At 38.4% G+C, this 22994-nt stretch overlaps 1 protein-coding gene across 1 annotated transcript in view; it reads right to left on the bottom strand.

The window, feature by feature from the left end:
- The window catches only part of LAMA2 (laminin subunit alpha 2), a 677618-nt gene that overhangs the window by 131813 nt on the left and 522811 nt on the right, over nucleotides 1-22994 (bottom strand). Inside the window, exons 36-38 of the mRNA XM_052645506.1 lie at nucleotides 16285-16396; nucleotides 11010-11172; nucleotides 9295-9505 (exon numbers count right to left, since the gene is read on the bottom strand). Of these exons, the coding sequence (XP_052501466.1) occupies nucleotides 9295-9505; nucleotides 11010-11172; nucleotides 16285-16396 (486 nt within the window). The remainder of the gene's footprint in view (nucleotides 1-9294; nucleotides 9506-11009; nucleotides 11173-16284; nucleotides 16397-22994) is intronic.

Genomic DNA, 22994 nt, shown 5'->3' with positions numbered 1-22994 from the left:
CATCCATTTTAACTGAAATGTAAGTGCTGAATATGCATTACCGAGCATGTGGAAGTATGCTGAATTACATTGGAACTAGACATTAAATTCCAGAATCTGTGTCCAAATGAATATTTTGTGAGCATAAATGTGAGCAGATTTATTCTATGGGAGTTCTATAAAAACTGGAAGAAGTGGGATTTTAAAAGGAACTGAGGGGATGTACTTTTCAAAAAAAAAGAGAAATTCTCACATGGAAGAATAAACTTAATGGACTGTTCCATAAAAAGAGAGCAGACTCTAATTTTTCTTTGAAACTGATAGCTTGTCTTGAAACCACATGAAACTCATTCCTAGTCTCGAAGAGTAAAATCAATGGGAAAGAAATGGTGCTATTTCTCCATTCGGAGTATAATTTTGCCTTCTTTTTCTTTCTGTTTATGACTCATTCTTTCAATCACCTTTTTCTACCTGTGGATTTAACTGCATCAATTATAAATTTAAGCCTTGTCATTTATGCCTTTTGAGATAAATAATAATGATAGTTTATATATTCATTTAAATTTCAGTATGGGCCAGGTAGTTTATAAGCTTTTCTCACTTAATTCTACATTAGCTCTATAGGTCCTGTGTTTATCATCTTTTAACTGAATAGAAAATTCTACAAGTGAAGTGATTTACCAAGGTCACATAGGGTAGTTAAGACGTGAATCCCAGTCTACCTAAGGATGGGCTTCCCCGGTGCCTCAGTGGTAACGAATCTGCCTGCCAACTCAGGAGACACGGGTTCGATCCCTGGTGGGTAAGATGCCCTGGAGTAGGAAACGGTTTACTCCAGTATTCTTGCCTGGGAAATGGACAGAGGGACCTGGCAGGCTACAGTCCATGGGGTGGCAAAGGAGTCAGACAAGATGTAGCAACTAAACAACATCCACAGCTACCTGAGGATGGAGTCTGGGTCTTCAGCTGTGACAGCACTGACTTTCCAATTGTGGGAATCACATTTATTTGCACTGGGACAGTGCTAATTTCACACCCTGCTTTCTCTACCTCTTCACCAATCACTTCAATTTGCTACTGGTACACACATCTTATTTCTGCCTCTGAGCCTTTCCTTCACCATTTGCCCTTCCCCAGTTCTCTGCCTGGGAGGAAACTTCCTTCATTTAGCCTCATGTAAAATATATATTCTCTCAGTACTCAAAATATGGCCCACTGACCAGCAGAATCGGCATCACCTGGAAGCTTCTTAGAAATGCACAATCTTAGTGCCTTTTTGCGAACTACCAACTTGGAATCTGTATTTAACAAGAACCCCAGGTGACTGATATACACAATAAAATTTGAGAGAAATTGGCTTGGAATACAACCTAGCACACAGTAAACACTACAGAATTGTTAACTATTATAATTACCTTATTTTCTTTTTCCTAGCACTCATTTATCTGAATTATATTTATAGAGTGGCCATAAATGATAGAAACATAAATAATCATATTTTATTTGTTATATAGCTTGAATCATCTTGATTGCTTCTTTTAAGAGTTGCTAAAAGTACAAGTTATTTAATGACAATCATTAATACCAATTCATCACAACATGCATGCATAAGTATGGGATGAAATGTATAGTCTCTTGAGCCTAGTGGCCTAGTCTCTCTCATACCTAGTGGACGAAGAGTAACATTGAATTCATCAAGCAATATGATGAGAACATGTTACTTATCATGTATGCTCCAGTTTATGATCATATTATATACTTATTTATTGGTTTAGTGACTTTCTTACTATAATATAAATTTCTTTAAACAATCTTTGTATCACTCTATCTCCAGTACCTAGAAGAGTTTCCTCAATAAACAGTTCTGTTTGTACTTGTGACTTGTTTCATTTAACTACTCCCCACCCCAGCTAAATCAGAGAAATTTCAATCTCCCTTCATGAACAACAAATAGAGAGGCAGTGCTGATGCTCCTGGTTACAAGTCATATCTTATTTTTCAAGTTCTGACATTCTTTTCCACAACTATGAATTCTGGCCCTTAGCTTTTATATAAACCGATTTAAAGCTGACCACGGGTAGACACTCAGGAATCTTTCTTCAGCATGGTTTGTTTGTATTTGTGAATAAAGGTAACTTAAAATGCTCTGTCAATAGAAGGGAGAATATTTCCACCCATATGTGAGGTGAAGAGCTCCATTCATCTTGTTTTCAATTAAGCAGTGAGTTAGAATCTTTCTGGGCTTCCCTGGTAGCTCAGCTGGTAAAGAATCCATTATAAAAGCTCTATTTGAGTTACTTTAGGGAACCCATTGTTCTGCAAAGATCACAATGTGTTTTTAATCACACTGAAGCAGGAATGATCTAGGGATTAAGGCAATTTCAGTGGTGGCTAATGTCAGATTAGTCACTAATTAAATCTAGTTTTGCATCAAGGAAAGATGGATCTATCTGGAGTGCCTAAATATTGATTAAAGTATTGATATAACATTTATTTGTGTTTGCTTTATGATACTTTGTTCATTGAGAGAGAACATTTCTATTCTGTCTTTGTGCCCAACACTGTTCTCAGCCCTGGAGATATAGCAAGCCAGAAAACACGCTGCTCATGGCTTGGCTGGAGGGTAAAAATGAATGTTAATGTATAATATATTTTTAATGATGAGTGCTATAAAAATAAATAAAGAGAGGGAATAGATAGAAAAGAATGTAGGATATAAAATACTTAAGATAGGAAGCTTTGAGCATTTGAGGAGCAAAAACAGGGCTTGTGATTACAGAGAACTTTCTCCCAGACTTCCCTGGTGGCTCAGATGGTAGAGTCTGCCTGCAGTGTGGGAGACCTGGGTTCGATCTCCCTGGGTCAGGAAGATCCCCTGGAGAAGGAAATGGCAACCCACTCCAGAATTCTTGCCTAGAGAATCCCATGGATGGAGGAGCCTGGCAGTCTACAGTCTATGGGGTTGCAAAGAGTTGGACATGGCAGAGCAACTTCATAAGCAAATTCTCCCAGTATATACCACAAGTATATTGTTAAGTGATTCTCATTAGACAACAAAGTTGTTATATTTCTACTTTTAACTTCTAATTAGATCTTAATTCATTCCAGAGCTTTGTAAAGTTTAAAACTCTCTGTTTTTGCTGGGGTTTTTTGAGGGGTGGATTAAGAAGCTACAAAAGATATCTCCTCGTCTATTTTTATCTAGCAACTCATTCTTTACTTCCCGCAAAATCCTTCCTGTTCCAGGTTATAATGATACCTTTGGGGACAGAATGCTCAATACATGTTACTCTGCTGAATTGAATTGATCATCTTTTTGCCCCTCAGCCCACAGTCTCCTCTACCTTTTTCCCATCACTGGAAATGGCCTTCTAGCCCTGTGCTGTTCTAGAAGGTTGCATTCAAAGTCTTCTATGAACTGGGCCATTTCCAGAGCCATCTTCTGCTACAGACTTATATGAAGCTTACAAATGACTGTTGATTGTTCTATTTGACATTTCCTAAGATCACACTTTGGGAGTTCTGTTTCTGCTCATCCTGTACCATCATTTCTATCAACTTCTATGATGCCCTCATTTTAGTGTTTGATTCTCTCAGCTCGTACTAATCACAGTGTGTCATGTCTGACTCTTTGAGACCCCATGGACTGTAACCCAGGTTCCACTGTCCATGGAATTCTCCAGGCAAGAAAACTGGAGTAGGTTGCCATTCCCTTCTCCAGTAGGTCTTCCCGACCCAGGGATTGAACCCAAGTCACTGGCATTGCAGCAGATTCTTTACCATCTGAGCTACCAGGGAAGCTCAATTAAAGGTTAGAATGCCTGAATTTTAGGAATTTGTAAGTTCTCTGAGGCCAGGAATCATTTCTATTTAGTCTCAAACACCCTGGTTACCAACAGCACCTTGATAATGGTAGGCATCTAACAGACAGTTGTATATTATTCCTGCCTGCTTTCCTAGTCTTATATCATAATATTTTCAATACAAAATCAATATTTGAGTTTACATGAACCACTCAGAAAGTTCCCAAAATAAAATTTTAACTCATGACTCCAATATTTCCATAGCTTCTGATAGCTTTCGGGACAAAACCAAATTCCTTAGCTCAGTCTCAGAATGCAGTTCTCCTATAACTCAAGCTCTGGACCCCCTGTCTTTGTTGGCTTTCTGTCCACTCACTAGTTCACAGGCAGTCTTTCTAGTCCCATCACATCACTGACATTTCTCCAAGTGTCTTCCCTTTTCACCCTCTGTGTGTTTGCATTTATTTTCCTATTTCTGCAATGTTCTTCCTCTTCTACTTTGACCAATTAGAGCTTATGCTTCACGACTTAGCACGTGTCTGGTCCATGAAGCCCTTCCTAAATCCAGGTGTGATTTTGATGCCCTTCCTTCACAAACCTCCAACAGAACTTCTGTAGGGCACAGACTAGTTAAATTGGGTGGATCTTGCACTAAGTACAAGTCACTGGAAGTCATCAGAGATGGTGTTTTATTCGTCATATAAACATCAGTGACTTTCAAGCTTAAGGCTGCATCTGTATCATTCAGTTCAGTTCAGTTCAGTCGCTCAGTCGTGTCTGACTCTCTGCGACCCCATGAATCGCAGCACAACAGGCCTCCCTGTCCATCACCATCTCCCGGAGTTCACTCAGACTCACGTCCATCGAGTCCGTGATGCCATCCAGCCATCTCATCCTCTGTTGTCCCCTTCTCCTCCTGCCCCCAATCCCTCCCAGCATCAGAGTCTTTTCCAATGAGTCAACTCTTTGCATGAGGTGGCCAAAGTACTGGAGTTTCAACTTTAGCATCATTCCTTCCAAAGAAATCCCAGGGTTGATCTCCTTCAAAATGGATTGGTTGGATCTCCTTGCAGTCCAAGGGACTCTCAAGAGTCTTCTCCAACACCACAGTTCAAAAGCATCAATTCCTCAGTGCTCAGCCTTCTTCACAGTCCAACTCTCGCATCCACACATGACCACAGGAAAAACCATAGCCTTGACTAAACAGACCTTAGTCGGCAAAGTAATGTCTCTGCTTTTGAATATACTATCTAGGTTGGTCATACCTTTTCTTCCAAGGAGTAAGTGTCTTTCAATTTCATGGCTACAATCACCATCTCCAGTGATTTTGGAACCCCAAAAAATAAAGTCTGACACTGTTTCTACTGTTTCCCCATCTATTTCCCATGAAGTGATGGGACCGGATGCCATGATCTTTGTTTTCTGAATGTTGAGCCAACTTTTCCGCTCTCCTCTTTCACTTTCATCAAGAGGCTTTTAAGTTCTTCTTCACTTTCTGCCATAAGGGTGGTGTTATCTGCATATCTGAGGTGATTGATATTTCTCCTGGCAATCTTGATTCCAGTTTGTGTTTCTTCCAGTCCAGCGTTTCTCATGATGTACTCTTCATATCAGTTAAATAAGCAGGGTGACAATATACAGCCTTGATGTAATCCTTCTCCTATTTGGAACCAGTCTGTTGTTCCAGGTCCAGTTCTAACTGTTGCTTCCTGACCTGCATACAGATTTCTCAAGAGGCAGGTCAGGTGGTCTGGTATTCCCATCTCCTTCAGAATTTTCCACAGTTTATTGTGATCCATACAGTCAAAGGCTTTGGCATAGTCAAGAAAGCAGAAATAGATGTTTTTCTGGAACTCTCTGGCTTTTTCCATGATCCAGCGGATGTTGGCAATTTCATCTCTGGTTCCTCTGCCTTTTCTAAAACCAGCTTGAACATCAGGGAGTTCATGGTTCACGTATTGCTGAAGCCTGGCTTGGAGAATTTTGAGCATTACTTTACTAGCATGTGAGATGAGTGCAATTGTGCAGTAGTCTGAGCATTCTTTGGCATTGCCTTTCTTTGGAATTGGAATGAAAACTGACCTTTTCCAGTCTTGTGGCCACTGCTGAGTTTTCCAGATTTGCTGGCATATTGAGTGCAGCACTTTCACAGCATCATCTTTCAGGATTTGAAATAGCTCAACTGGAATTCCATCACCCCCACTAGCTTTGTTCGTAGTGATGCTTTCTAAGGCCCACTTGACTTCACTTTCCAAGATGTCTGGCTCTAGGTTAGTGATCACATCATCATGATTATCTGGGTCGTGAAGACCTTTTTTGTACAGTTCTTCCATGTATTCTTGCCACCTCTTCTTAATATCTTCTGCTTCTGTTAGGTCCAGACCATTTCTGTGCTTTATCGAGCCCATCTTTGCATGAAATGTTCCCTTGGTAGCTCTAATTTTCTTGAAGAGATTTCTAGTCTTTCCCATTCTGTTGTTTTCCTCTATTTCTTTGCACTGATCGCTGAAGAAGGCTTTCTTATCTCTTTTTGCTATTCTTTGGAACTGTGCATTCAGATGCTTATATCTTTCCTTTTCTCCTTGGCTTTTCGCCTCTCTTCTTTTCACAGCTATTTGTAAGGCCTCGCCAGACAGCCATTTTGCTGTATCTGTATCATTGGTAGGATTTAAAAAACACAGGTGCTGGGCTCCAACTCCCAGTTTCTGAGTTGATAGATCTGGGGGGAACCTGAGGACCTATATTCTTACCAAGTGCCTAGGTGATGCTAATGCTGCTGTTCCAAGGACCACACCATGAGCATATCAGTGTTTGATATACTCAGTTTTTGTTTACTACATTCCTTGAACTTAGTAGGGGCTTGATAAATGTTTTTACATAGTAAAAATTAAATGCTTATTTTCTTATAATAAAAAAATATATTGGGTCTTAATTGCATCACCTTTTTGTGGGCATAGACTTAATGAAGTCATTTATTTAAATTATAACTAATTATACAATCTAATGGATACAACCTATCAACACTTCTTAAACCTTTTGCAAATTGCACTAACACAGGGAATGTTCTAGAATATGGATTCTGGACCACACCCCAGACCAGGTAACTCAGCTTCTGGGTGGATGCTTAGGGCACCCATCTCTTTCGTAAAATATCCAGGTGATTCTTTATTGGCCAGTCTAGCATCAACCTTGCCAATCAATCTTAATCAGCCTTGGCAAGCAGCTTTAAATAAGCTGTGTCTTACTCATATTAATTTAGTCACTTTATCTATTTACTCTAATAAGTTTTAAACAAGCCTTTAGTTAAGCATGGCATATAAAATGAAAACACAAAAAGGACGACTTACACTTAAATACTGACTACATAAGCTCCAGGCATCTCCAGAGGTACCCAAGAATGATGGCTCTTGGTTTTAAACATCACTAAAATGAAGGAATAGCTAAAAGCACCATTTACTGTGCCACTATAACTCTTCTTGAAATACTTCCCAAATGCTTATTATACTTTCCACATAGGTAATTTTAATTTCTTAAACTGTTGCCATAAAACGGAGTGGTGTACCTCTGGGTAAGTTACATCACTGGTGTGTCACCAAGGAAGATGAATCATGCAGGAGCCTGTGATAGAAAGGCGGCCCAGCAGCCTGCCTAACAAGACGGTGCTTTTTCTTTAATACTGCCAGGATGTCAGCAGACTCCAAATTGGTTAAGATTAGATACATCAGTGAGTCTTCTCAATCCTCCATCAAAATGACAAGGCTAAGTCCCAGGAGAGGGACCCAGAAAAAAAAAATTCTTTTAAAAATTAATTCATCTTGTTACTTCTTAATCCAAAGGAAAATGGAGAAAAATGAATAGATAAAAAATGCAGACTTTTTTCTTTATTCAACTGTCATTTCACAAACAGTTTTGAGAGCATAAAAAATGCCAGAGAGTACTCAGAGCTGAAGGCAAAATTTTATGTTAGAAGAGAAAAAGGTCTGCGCTGTCTTCAGATCTATTGGGGTCAAATATTTTGAAAAGAACAATGGTAAGTTTGTTTCTGGCAAGGAAGTTATTTTTTTAAATGCCAAGTACAGGTCTGTGCTTCCCAGATGGTGCTAGTGGTAAAGAACCCTCCTGCCAATGCAGGAAACATAAGAGACGTGGGTACGATCCCTGGGTCAGGAAGATCCCCTGGAATAGGAAATGGGAACCCACTCCAGTATTCTTGCCTGGAGAATTCCATGGACAGAGGAGCCTGGCAGGCTACAGTCCACAGGATCACACAGAGTAGGACACAACTGAAGTGAGTTTGTGCGCGCGCGCGCGCGCGCACACACACACACACACACACACACAGAGGTTTGTGCCAGCATAAGTACTGAATTCACTCCTGGGAAGTGATCAGTTTGTGTTAAATATTAAGAAATAAATGAGAGAGAAAGAGAGAAAGGAATGAGCGAAGGAAGGAAGGGAAGAGAGAGGGAAGGGAGGAAAGAAGGGAGGGAGGGAGAGAGGAAGGAATGACTGGAAGGATCTGTTTCAGTTCCAGCTTCATTAGTGCTCTAAAAAAGGTGGAAACTGCCCATCATTTCTTTTTTTAAAATTAGTTTATTTTAATTGGACAATATTGTGATGATTCTTGCCATACATTGACAAGAGGAAAGAACTATCTCTTGGCTGAGGAAAAGGAGAGCAGAGAACTCAGACTTGAACTGATTGTCAAGTATCATTTTCATAGACCGTGTTGCAAAGAAGAGAACCTAAATGTTCCCAAGTTCTGGTCTCTTAGCTGCCTCTTTTATGCTCAGACTTCCTTGTGGCTCGGATGACAAAGAATGTTCCTGCAATGTAGGAGACCTGGGTTTGATCTCTGGGTCAGGAAGATCCCCTGGAGAAAGGAATGGCTACCCACTCCAGTATTCTTGCCTGGAGAATTCCTTGGTCAGAGGAGTCTGGTGGGCTACAGTCCATGGGGGTTGTGAGTGACTAACACTTTTACTTTCACTACACTTTCCATTAGAAAATTCTTGACACTGTTGTGACTTATGGCAGCCCATATCTAAACCATGGCTCATGGGTTACGTTGGGTAGATTGTAAAATCAAGGTAGTAGTATTTGAAGAAACCCTAGATATACTCTAGTATAATGCACTCACTGTCTGGTTGACAGACTGGTGTTTTGGGAATTTGACTTGCTCAGGCTTGTATTCTAGTTAGTGGCACAGTTATCATTAAGACCAAGGACCTCTGACTTCCAACAAAGATCTCATTCCACTGTATCACACTGTTCTTAAAATGTTTAAATAGTTTAAGTTATCTAAATTTTACTTGATTATATGAGCAGTGATGATTAATTTAAAAAAAAAAGGAAGGATCATTCTCTGTCCTGCTTCTTAGAAGTCCTCTTTCAGGGTTGTCAAACTTGATCTCATAAACATGCATCAACTTGCATCCACTTGACTTACCTGGCCATAGTCAAACCCCTACACCACGCTCCCAGCGTCAGACGAAAGAACTCTAGGACTCACCTCCAAAGCAGTCATATTTTTCTGGTTTTCTGCAGATAAGAGATTAGCTTCTCTGATTTTATCTGTGGCTTCTCTCAGTAGGTCCCAAGCATCATCAACCTTGCTTTTATAGTTTGCCAATTTCTCCCGGAGATCCTTCTCCATCTCTTCGTTTTTCTCCCGGGACTCTCCAAACAACTTCTTCACTTTCTTCAGAAGGCCTTCTGCAGCTCTATAAACACCCCACCCCAACAAGAGACAATAAGCCCCTGTCACTGCCTCCGAGTTGATTGGTATTAAACAGTGTTACAAAGAGATACTAACGTTAGAAGTATGGAAAAACATGACAATATTTAAAGCAGACTGTGTGCTAAATCAAGTTGAAAACTGATAGCTGAAAAGTGGCAAGAACATTTAAAATTAAAGCACAAAAAATCACACATTATACATTTATTAATAACATAACATTATCATTTGGAAAGGAACTCAGGCTATTCTCAAAATCTGGCTAATGAAATCAGTTTTATCATGTATATTATATACCAAAAATAAAATATGATTAACCATGAGATATTTTTTCTGTTACTTTGAATACAAGATGTGAATATTGATATGTTTGGTTAGAAACAATACAAAGCCATGCTGTTGACATGCTAGTATAATTTTGATCTACTTTTCTTTCCCTTTGAACTGAGTTCTAGGAGTTTCCTGGATTCAACTTAATGGTTTTTCTAAAGTGATACTGTTTGAGCCCTTTAAGAAAGGCTAAATACTTGAAAAACAGTGGTTCTCAAACTAGCAGGCATGATAATCCCCTGAAGCACTTGTTAAACAGATTGCTGGGTCCCATCCCAAAAGTTTCTAATTGAGTAGGTCTAGGATGGGGTTGGATAATTTGCTTTTCTAACAAGTTTTCAGGTGTTGCTAATGTTGCTAGTTTAGTAGATTTTATTTGATTATTAATAACACCATCACTTTGTAGTTGACTGTAAATGTAAAAAAAATGTACTTTTTATTGAGTATACAACCATTGGCACTCATTGGCATTAGTAAAATCACTATCATTATTCATAACCTCAAATCCTCAACCTTTATTTCATAGTATTAGTATGTATTATTTGACAGTTCTTCTATTCAATATTTTCCAAGATGACAAAATATACAGGATGACTTGCTAAATTCTTAACTTTATTTATCCAAAAATATTTTCATTAAGACAAAATCAACAATTTTAAAGCCCCTAATACAGGAAATTAATAAAGCAAGCCCACTAGCCTAATTGAAGTGTGCATACTAATTCACTGCAGTGGTGTCTAATTCTGTGACCCTATGGGCTACTGTAGCCCACCAGGCTACATGTTCATGGGATCTCCAGGTAAAATACTGGAGTGTGTTGCCATTTCCTTCTCCAGTGGACCTTTTCAGCATAGGGATCAAACATACATTTTTTATGTCTCCTGCATTGGCAGGCGGGTTCTTTACCACTAATGCCACCTGGAAAGCTGCAGAAGGGACAGCACCAAAAAAAAGATAATTTACTTGACTATTTATATATAGGAATAAACACGCCTTTGATCCATTTTAGAGCAAGATAAATTATAACTAAGTAGATGAAAAATAAAGAGCATAAAAAGTATCTCTTACTGATACGTGAGATGGAAAACTTTAGAAAACTCAAACCAACAATTTGGAAAGTTCAGTGTATCAAATGAAAAAATAATAGAGCTTCTACTCACACCAACTCATCTTCAGCAACTTCCTTTTGTGTGTCTAGATTTTTCCTCCTCAGTTCTGTCATCATCTGATCAATCTCATTCTGAAGCTCTTGCAAATTTTTCTCAAAAGGCTTGTCTTCAGTTCCTAGAGTTTCATTTAGTTTTACAGCTTTTTCATTTACAGCTGCAGGGGGTAAAACAAATTTTGCAAATTAGCAAACAAAATGCTGCATGTCAAAGAGGCAGCCAGCATCTGCTCTTCTCAACCATCTCCAAGAGAAACGCTGTTTGTCACGGGTGTTCCTGCTGAGAAAGAGAGCCAGTTGCTACACCAATCCATAAGAAACAAGGAAATGTGGCATATTTCTCCATATTATGTTGCTTTTAGGGGACACAGTCATTAAAACACAGTGTTTCTACTTTTTAAGTGGCTCAAACTCTCTTCAGGTAAGACAGTAAAAAATGAGACATGTAGCATTAATACTTGGAAACTGGAAATACAAAGTCTGCATTGCTGATAAGGCACAATCAGTTGCAATTTTAAACCTCTGAGTAGAGAAACACTATCTGTGATGAGATCTCTGAAAATGAAACTGACCTTGTACTTCCACACAGTTCTGTGTTGATTCGTGCAAAGGAATGAGGAAAGGAGCCCCAGCCTAGGGACAGGTATTATACATTAGGGCTCAAAGATACCTTTCAGCAATAACAGCCATCCTGTGACACTGTGTTTATTATGCACTAAATGGGGTTTCAAACTGTGCTGTTTGGAATCTTAGGATTCTCCAGGCACTTCAGGTATTCTACAAATAATGTCTATTCTGCCAAAAATCTCTTTTATAGGTTGATGTTCTGGGCAAGATTTCATTTGAAAAAAGAATTTTCTGTCAAATAAAAATTTGAAAAATTGGTGCATTGAAACATGTACACAGTACTACCTTAGTTTTAGACCAACTTTTCCTGAAGTGTGTTCTAAGTGTGTTCTATGGAGCATTAATTTAGCAAACTGAAGACAGGTTTTTTTTTTTTTTTTCAACTCTTTGGTCTGCTGAGCCCTTATACCTATAATAGTCCCAAAGACAATCCCCAGAATAAAGGCTATGGGCTGACCAAGAGACCATTTTCTATCATTCAAGATGGTACCCTAAGACCTCTTTAAGATCTAAAGAATTTTCAAATCTCTTTTCTAGTCTTGGAGAAACTTTTCTGATTAACACTGGTCAGAGTTATTCAAAGATGGTATGAACTGACCTTCTGAAACAAGTGCACAAAGTTAGGCCAAGCAGACCAGCAGCAGAAGTGTGACATGGTGGGTTAGTGCTGTGGTTCTGAAATGTGGTCCTCAAATGAACAACATCAGACCCATCACCTGGGATCATTAGAAATGCAGATTCTCAGGTCCCATCACTGATATATTGGGTCAAAAATTCTAGGGTGTGGTCCAACAGTTTGTGTTTTAATAAGTGCTCCAGGAATTTTCGATGCACCTAGAGTTTGAGTATCTTGGGTTAGTGGAAGAAACTGAGTTTCAGTCTCTACTTCTACCCTTTCCAAAACGCAACTTTCTAATTCTTTTTTAATGATAAATGTCTTTGGTTAAAAAGCTGCTGCAATCAACCTGTTATTTCTGATAGTCATAGTTTAAAATCTATAGAACTATCTGAATCAGGTGTTTCAAAGAACAAATATGGCCAGTCTTAGCCCTGTGGTAGAAATTACAGCTACTCCTAGAAGTTAATGAGGATGCCTCTTTCTGGCTGTCTGCTTCATAGTCATCCCTTGATGTATGACAAAGAACCTTCTCAAGATTCTACCACTGTGATTAGTAAGACATCACCGTGGACATGTAATTTTTAAGGAATCATGGTGCCCACGGACTGTTGATTAGAATGCACCTTGGTCCAACAGACTATGTGGGAGTCATGCCAAAATATTGGGTGATTAAATGTAAGAAGGTTCCTATTTTTAGATTTCAGGAAAGATGGTAGTAGACGTCACTCTACCAATAATACAGCCCCATCATATGGTCTGAGTGCACACCTATATGTACAATTGATTTTAATCGCTTGTAGCATGTAAGTAACCACTGACATCCTTTGCATTCACATTATTTCCTTAAGTGAAATGGATAATTCCCCATTTCTAAATCTGATAAGGCTGTATGTTTTTTTCATTATTAAATGAACATATAAATGAGTTTTACTTGAAGATGTTTTTGGAAATTTGATTGAATTTAGGTTCTGATCCTAGGTGTTATCAAGGAAGCAGAGAATGGGAGATGCAATCACATGATTTCTCTTGTAATCTCAAAGTTAAATTTCTCCAGAGAAGAATGTGGTGCAAAAAGAATGATGGAGAAAAGGAAAATATGGATATATAATTTCTTTTAAATTAAAGCAATGTGCAAGCAACCAGAAGAAATCATTAGGGCACACAAATACTGCTTTAGCAAAATGATGCTATATTAAGAAAGCAAGTATTAGTTTTATAGATGTCTCATTGCTCCATTACTCCTATATATGGAATTTGGAACTTTCATGAGTGCTTTTATGTTTAAGATAAATGTGTTATGTAGTGTCTATTATTCCAAGATATTCACTATTACTTCAGTATATTTCCAACGGTATTAAAAATACTTGCAATATAAACACATCTTTTAATTTCATTATCTTTTCTACCTTATTACAAAGGGAATTTAGGTTAAAATATCTTTAAAACAAGATAAAGATAAAAGGAGATAGGGCAAAGATATAAATGTTAATGCATTTTAGGCAAAGAGTGACTAGACAGAAAGGCAAGCTGTAATGTCCAGTGCAGTGGATCCTAAAGCTGGTGTTAAGCATCTTAGTAGCCAATCATCAGGATCAAAAGGAGTATTTAAGAGGCATACAGTACCTGTAACATACAAGCCAAATAAGTTAGTTCTTCAGGAAAAACAAAGCTAATTTTCATGCTGAACCTGAGAAAAATAACCTGTAACAGGTAGATTTATCATGAATGGCTAATACTATTGTGACCTGAGGAACAGGAAAGAAAGCTGTCCAGCATTTCTTAAGTCCTATTATATGTCAGAACATATGCTACTGGTTTTATATACCTTCGCTCACTAATTCTAATAGTGCGTGGAATAAAATGTAGTTTATTCATTTTATTGATTGAGTCAGAAGTCAGCACAAAGTAGACTTTATAAAATTGTAGTGAGATAAGAATGCCTTAGATTAATAGAAGTCGATTTCTATATAGACTTATAATGGAATATAGGATGAGTAAAGTATTTCATCTATCGAAAAGAAAACTGAAATAGACAAATGCCAGGCTGAAGTATTCACTTTTCCCACAGCAATTTATTACCACTAATAAAAACTAAAAATACTGATGATTATCTACTGTTATTATGGTTTCTAGAGGGAAAAAAAGGTATAGGTATGTTGTATATAACACACTTAAAGCTTTTAGTGAGTTTTCTTCTTTTTTAAATCCCCTAAATGTCCAAGCTTGTTTTATATATACATATATATAAAACAGAAATATATATATATATAACAGAAATGACTTAGCTTAACTCTGACATACACAAATTTGAATTTTCATGAAATGTTAACAGCTGGATTCTGTTTTATACAGAGCTGTGATTATCATTTTTGTGCTGGAAGAAGAGAGTGACGGTCACACTGTCCTCAGGTACAGGATGACAGCCATCCACATGGCATGTTACAGGAACTAGGAAAAGGTGTCCCATTTGGACAGACACAATGAGATCACCTGACTGATAGACAAATTTAGGGAGTGGGATACATCTTCCATGATACATAACCCTTTGATAGATTGGATGGTGATCCAAGCCAGGGTTCTATATTGTCTCCACTCTGCCCCCTGCTGGTGTATCTGTGGTACGCACAAACTGGGACATGGTGCAGCCTAGAGAGGTAGGCAGTGCTGATACTGGAGTCTATCGAAAACATGTATTATTAGGATTTATTCTTACGTAGCAGTGTGTGATTGAAACAATGAGGATGAGATACCAGAATAGGCTGCTTAATGTTTGAGATACGATGGAAGCAAAAGGAAAGCTCCTAGAGTACTAACACCTTCGGGTATTCAGATAGAGTGAACCCGCTCTGTCTGCAATGGGATTTTTTCCTTTTTTTTTTTTGACGGGGGGTGGGAGTAGGGGACACATGCAAATAAAAACAAAGTTAATGGAAAATGAAATCAAGGAAACCACAACAACTTTATCTAGCTGAGGAGAAACTACCTTAACGAGTTAACTCGTTTTGGTAGGAGTAATTTCTGTCCCAGATCCTGACATGTTGGTCCTGAGATGGCGCCTCAGATTAAAACTCTGCAGTTTCTTGCTGTGGGGGATCACTGGAAGTTCCTGCCTCTTCTTAGCCTGTGATTCCTAAGAATGACTTGTCAGAATCTTGAAAGCCTTGAAGGTTCTCATGTCCTGATTTATTTGGCTATATTAGAAAGCAAAACGTCTAAAATGTATAACATTGTGGAGGAATTGAATAGTTTTATTTCTTAAAGAAAAAAAACATTTTTTCCTATTTTTCTCAACATGTATGGATGTTTACGATGTATTAATAGATATTTAAGAACTACTGTTGTTTTGGTTTTTTTTGAGGGCTTTTTTTTTTTTTTTTTTTTAATATCTCTTTTCTTTGAGTTTCTTAATTTGGGTTTTTGCCCCAGAATGGCTTCCACTTTGATTCTCAGATCAGATTGGTGGATGCCAACAGTTAACTCCTAGAGAATTGTGGACTAAATGCAGTAAAGCTTCTGGTAAGGCAGTACATCCAAATCCCAAGCAACAGATGTTCATTAAAAACCAGAACCAAGTATTTAAAAGTCATTTTGAGAAATTAAAGTACTGCTGTAAGGTACTGAGCAGAATGATTAAATTTTTTTTTTAATCAAGAATCTTTTAAATAGTTTTAAATACAAAAACAACACCATAGCAGAGGAGAAGTTACCCATTAACTGATTTAATCATATTTGATCACAATATTTCTCGAGAATCAGAGCGTTTCCAAAGGAATGCATTTAATATATTGCTGGTTTGCACTCATAATTCGTAATTCACTGACTGTTGTTACACACTGAACACTGAAAGCCATAGCTTCTCAACTGATAATGCCCTAGAATATCTTGATTAAAACACTTTTAAAAAACCCGACCCTCAAATTTACAAAGGCCAGCTCTTACTAGAGAAATTCCAGTCTTCATCGATCCTTCTTTTTCTATTTTCCTATTGGGAGAAACAATGATTAAATTATGACTCTTCTAATACCTCCTGCATCCCGGGCCAGGTCCTTAATCAGTTCTCCTAAGGAGTCTGCTCTCATGTTGGTCCTCTCAGCATCCTGTCCAGTTTGCTCGCCATCTGCTGTCACTTTGGTAGCCTAATGATCAAATTCGGGAAAAGCATAATTAATAGAGATGATGAAGCTACAGCTAGATAAGCTCCCACTGGCTGCATTTTCTTTCAAATATTACTTTGAGCCAAAGGCAATCGATGAATTATTGATCAGATGTACTGGAAATGACGCCCCGTGCTCAAGTATACAATTAAACTTTATTACTTCTTCCATTAAATGGAAATCAGAAAGCTGTATTTGGTCTTTTTAAAATCCTCGTTACACGCAATGGCACAGAAGAAGTAATAAAGCAGAATTATTTTTGAAATATATTTAAGGTACTATTGCCAAAAGTCTTTAATGGATGCTTCAGTCTCCACATGTTGCAGTTTTGTCCATATTTTATTTACTGAAAAGTGTGGAGGGTAGCAATGATCTCTTGAAAGAGGCACAGAGAGTCTGTCTCAATAAGCTTGATCCTATAGATTTGGTTCCGATCAATACGTTAATTAAACAGAGAGAGGGAATGCTTAACTACTAAGTAGTGAATGCTCGTTTTATAACACTCTAAAGATCTAGTAAAATGTTAAAGAAGAATAAATGCTAACTTTCCCATATGACATCACCAAAAAAGATTCTGGTAATCACAGGACCATATATTACTGTCAACAAAATAAAACAGAACCCTACAAAGAATGTCCTCATACAGTTCCACCCTTATCCCCACTGAAAATACCATTTGACACAATGGAATCCATTTAATGTGTTCATGGTTAAGATAAACCATATGGAGTCAAATAAAAAGGGCAAGTATAACATTAAAAGTTTCAGATGCTACAAGATTTAGAGCACCTTGTCATAGTTTTACACTTCATTTTTCTATGTGTATGCATATGCTAATAAGTGTGACTTCCTATTTAAAAAAAATAGGGATAATCTAACTATAGATAATAAATCAAAGAATCACAAACTAATTCAATATAATTTGAATAAGACCCAAGTTGGCAGGGTATTAATACTCCACAATCTTGTACCAGAGTGCTTGCATTTTAGACATGCCCAGAGAATCTAAATTGTTTTATACATAAATGGATTTTAAATAGGACTTAAAATAGAACTAAATGTCTGGCCAGCATAGAACGTGGCAGGAGGCGCTGCAGGAATTAGAGTGCATTTTATGATTTCCCAGGGCAGTAAGAGGTTTAATTCATGAAAGTTTTCAACATTTTAAATAAAAGGCAGACTATAAAGTCCAACTCTTGTCATCTAATTTCTTAACTTCCAAGTATTATCATCACAAATAAAAGAATGAAAGGGTAAGAATCCAATGAAAGTTTTAAAAATTCCTCTTTATATTAATAGCCTTAGTATGTATACAAAATGATTTGGAGGGTGTTAATATATTAGAATGCTCTGGATTAATTCTTCCAAAACATTAATATTGACATTATTTTAACTTTTAGATCTGAGGTTGAGTCAAGAAACTCTTTACACATACACACCACACAAATGTACACTCACACAATTTTTAAAATGTTGCTTTTGCATTCCTGAGGTCAGCTGCTTAAGATGTTGGCCATCTAAATTGCTTTAGATGTTTGCCTAGTCTGGATTTTACTGTATTCTGTAATGTCACTACTATTTTCACAGATCACTGAACACTATTATAATAACAGATTGATCTACATTGTGATCATTTTTCAGTATCTTAAGAATGAATATATTACTAGCACTCATCTCTCTTATTACATGGAAAGTGTACATTACAATTTGAACTAAAACTTATTTTTTGCTTCATCAATATCTTATTTATATTACCCAAATTCCCATAAATATTGATACCATCAAGTTTTCCAACTCTTCTATGTGCAAAGCATCTAATTTTTTGAAAATAAATGTATACTGATAACACTCTTTTTAAAATTTTGGATGATCAAGACAGTATTCATTGCCTTGACTTCTTATCAAATTAATTTATAGAAATATGTAAGAATCATCACTGACAAACTAATTACCAATTACATGAACACTCCAATATTAAGATGTCAAGAATTCTACATAACCCTTGATCAGAAGTCAGTCAAAAATGTTATTACTAAGACCATGCAATCAGCTTCACTGGCTTCCTCTTATGTGTAATACGCCATACTCTTGCCTTCTCCTGGCCTTCTTGTATTCTACTATCTTTACTTGGAATGAACTTCTGCTCAACACTTTTAGTGGCTGGATCCTTGTCATCCATCAGCTTTCAGTTTAATAAGTATCTCTTCTTGTTGTGGTCATCCCCAGGGCACCTAGGTTAGGTTCTTCAACTTCCTATAGAAGAATATTGCCTTCACAGCACCATGCATTTTAGAATTACTGTTTATGCATTGACATCTCTATGCATTGGCTTCCTCTCTAAAGGGTAAGCTTTACGAGGACAAAAACTTGGTCTGTTTGTTCATTGCTTGATATCAGGCTTCTAGTATGATGCCTCACTGATAGCAAATATAAATGAATGCTGTCAAATACATGACTAAGCAGTGATTTCCTAACCAATCTTACCAATATTATTGCCATTTGTATTGCCTACTTTTCTATGAACATTCCCAGAAAAAGCATTGTTCATACAATTGCTCCCTAATTCCCATCTCAAAATAAATCCAGACCCCAAGATGATTCTGTTCCAACTTCATCTTCCCTGTGAAGACATCTTTGATGATTTTGACCCATACTCTCCTTTCTTAGATTTTCAAAAACAGCCATCATTATCACTATTCATGACTGCTGTGGGTAATTATTTTGTGAGGTATTTTGTCATATCTGTTGAATTTCAATCCTTGGAGATAAGGGCTATGTCTTATTTCCTTTTATTCCTCTGAGAGCCAGGCACAGTGCCTGGCAAATTGTAGGGGGTCAAAGTTGGGTGATTGACTGATGTAATGATAATCAAACAAATGATCCCTTGGAAGTTCTAAAGCCTGTTAGAGGAAAAAAAAAGAATCTTTCCATATGCCTTCCCGATACCATTCAAACTGGCCATATGCCTGGTGTCGTGCTTGCCAGTGAATATGGATGGCTGGGTGCTTTTTTCTGGACATTTTTCAGAGCCTCATAGGATGCTGCTGCTGAAGAGCTACTGCTGAGTACTTAGGAGGAGAGCCAAGCCTGAGAGCCTGTGGTCACAACGACACTACATTCTAGTCACTGGCCTGCTGGTAATCCAAAACTACTGAAATTAGGTGACTGCACACCAAATACCATGCTAGTGAAGGTAAAGCTTGGAGGCGGGCAGAAATCTTTATGGCTAGCACAGTACTTATAAGGAAGAAGACAGGCTTCCCTCTTGGCTGTATTCCAGGAGAGGAGGGGATTTGAGATTCCTGGCACCAAAAGGCACTGACTTATGGCATCTAAGAAGTGGGTTCCACAGCCAGGTTCAGCTGTACCCCATGTTGATACACATGTTCAGAAGAGCTGACAGTACTCTCTTGCATGTCGTTTACTCTTCCTGCCTTGAAATGGCAACCCATTCCAGCGTTTTTGCCTGGAGAATTCCAGGGATGGGGGAGCCTGGTGGCTACCGTCTATGGGGTAACACAGAGTCGGACACGACTGAAGCGACTTAGCAGCAGCAGCAGCAGAGGGCGTACGTGCTAGGTCGCTTTAGTCATATCTGACTCTGTGAGACCCTATGGACTACAGCCCACCAGGCTCCTCTGTCCATAGGATTCTCTAGGCAAGAATAGTGGAGTGGGTTGCCATGCCCTCCTTCAGGGGATCTTCCTGACCCAGGGATCGAATTCACATCTCTTATGTCTCCTGCATTGGCAGGCAGGTTCTTTACCATTAGTGCCGCCTGGGAAGCCTCCCACTAGAGGGCATGATCCCTATTTTCACACTGGTGAGGAGGAAGGTTGCTGCTGCTAAGTCGCTTCAGTCGTGTCCGACTCTGTGCGACCCCAGAGACGGCAGCCCACCAGGCTCCCCCGTCCATGGGATTCTCTAGGCAAGAACACTGGAGTGGGTTGCCATTTCCTTCTCCAATGCATGAAAGTGAAAAGTGAAAGTGAAGTCGCTCTGTTGTGTCTGACTCTTAGTGACCCCATGGACTGCAGCCTACCAGGCTCCTCTGTCCATGGGATTTTCCAGGCAAGAGTACTGGAGTGGGGTGAGGTTAAGTGACTTATCTGAATTCACACATATGCAGGGAACTGGGGATGAGACGTACATTTTCTGTCTCATAGCCGTGAATTCTGTCAGTATCAAACATTAACTTCTGTTTGGCTAACATCCCGGAGGACAGAGAAGACACATGAAGCAGTTAAGTATTCTGGGTGGGAGGAGTGACATGGCTCCAGCTTTTGCAATACTTTAAGTGCATAAGCCTTGTGTCTGTTTAGTCACTCAGTTGTGTCCGACTCTGCAACCCCACGGACATGGGATTCTCTAGACAAGAGTACTGGAGTGAGTTGCAATTTCCTACTCCAGGGGATCTTCCCGACCCAAGAATCGAACCCGAGTCTCTTACGTCTCCTGCACTGGCTGGCGTGTTCTTTACTACTAGTGCCACCTGGGAAGCTTTAGGCTTTAGTAAATTAACATATTTGAAAAATCCATATCAGAACACTATGTAGATACACTTTTAAAAATCATGTGTCATTACCCAGTAATTAAGTTGAAGAGTCACCTTGTCAAAACCCACCCAGGAGAGACTCCATAAAGGGAGCCAATGGCAAATATATTCCCACCTATGGGTAGTGGTGCTAGACTGTAGAAGTGAAATTCACAAAAATCAGTTTCACCCAGGACAGGCCATTGATAATGTGACAGATGAATGCTAACTACCACATGATAGGAGCTATCTGTCTGATTCCGTTTGGCTCTTCTTGCGTTTTATTAAATTATCATCCCCATCCCTTAGTCAGCTTCCTCCTTACTCACTATTATCTTATTCCTGAGTATCTGACAAATGTCTTCTCATTTACCCTAATATGTACAATCTTCCCTTCATTTTCTACATTAGACTTTCTTATTTTTACATTCTCTTACCTCTGTTCTACATTTTTTCCAGTGTTCCTTTGTAAATGATGCCTTATACACTACTTTGCAAGTATTTCTCTTTCCTTTGATTATCTTTTTACATTCAAGTTCACTCAACTACGTATTTTTTCCTTTTATTTTTCTTCTATTTTCTTTGTGGTTGTCTCGTTTTTTTTTTTTTTTTAGAATATTTATATCAGGGCAGCACGCATTACCATTAGACACACATTCATTTACTTCTGAACAATGTAGCTGTTACTTTCTTGCTTTAGCTCAAGCAGTTCTTACTGTGCCTCTTGAAACCTGCACATAATTTTCTTGGTTGGATATTACTAGTGTCTTTCATTTTCTGCCTTCTTTATGTTAAAACTAGAATCTAATGGAGCAAATCTAACTACTAAATAGACAACATTGCTTATTTGCCATCCTCCTGTGCATTTGCAGACTTACACAGTTTCCTGCTGAAATTAAATTTCAGATCTAATCATTTACATGATATTCTCAAGGGTCATCTTCAGATACTACTGGTTCTGTATATCCAAGGGTCAGTGAAGTGCTAGGACAAGCTGCTAGGACAGACAGTGCCCAAAGATGGAGACAGTCAACTGACCCTGGGGAAAAATAAGTCAGTTCTATGTGAAATTTCTCCTTAAATATTTCAGCTGTCAGTTTTGAAAGTTCCAAATTAGTATGACTTGTTATACGTTATCTCTCTCTCTCTCTCTCTTTTAAATATAATAGTAGAAATGAAAAAATGTTGGCAACTTAAACCTTTTGGAGCTGGTGGGGTAGAGAGTTATTTGTTTAATGATCATGAAAATAAATTTATAATCATGAACTGAAGAAAAAGCACAGTGGTATAACACAATTATAAGAGGAATCCCATCACGCCTGGAATATCACAGAAGGCTTACTGTAGACTTTGATGAGCTGAGGTTTAGTTCAAGATTAAAGAAAACATAGCTTCCGTGGTGGCTTAGAGGTAAAGACCCTGCCTGCCAAAGTAGGAGAAGCAGGTTCGATTCCTGGGTTGGGTAGATCCTCTGGAGAAGGAAATGGCAACCCACTCCAAATATTCTTGCCTGGGAAACTGCACGGACAGAGGAGCCTGGCAGGCTACAGTCCATGGGGTCTCAGAGTGGGACATGACTCAAAGACTAAACAACAACAGAAGAAAACCCGTGCAGAGAAGCTCTGTGGTGGAATGAAATGTCCGAGAATTAAGATACAGGCAGAGAGGGGAGAGTGTGTTAAGAAGGAATATAGTGTCAAAAGTGGCAATTGCAGTAGGAAGTTCAAGTAAAATAAAGCTTCCACTGGAGTTAGTGCCCAGCTTGCCATTGATTACCTTGTCAAAACAGTTTTGGGAGCAAGCTGGGAGTGGAACTCTAGACTACAGGAAGTGAGATAAAGCAGAGCTGTCTCCAAGTTTTTCAAAAAACTTGGCTGTGAAATGAAAGATGGAGGTCAGGACAGTAGCAATAGAGGTGCATACAGAGTTATCATCAAAAAGCATCTCAGTATTCCATACTGATCACAGTGCCTGATGTTACGAATATGTTACATACGATTCCCATACTCAAGCAACTTACATTCCAAGTGGGAAATAAAATGATAA

This window comes from Budorcas taxicolor, chromosome 9 (assembly GCF_023091745.1).
Source record: "Budorcas taxicolor isolate Tak-1 chromosome 9, Takin1.1, whole genome shotgun sequence".
Taxonomy (NCBI): Eukaryota; Metazoa; Chordata; class Mammalia; order Artiodactyla; family Bovidae; genus Budorcas; species Budorcas taxicolor.
The sequence above is the reverse complement of the archived record's forward strand: the minus strand, read 5'-3'. Positions and strand labels throughout refer to the sequence as shown.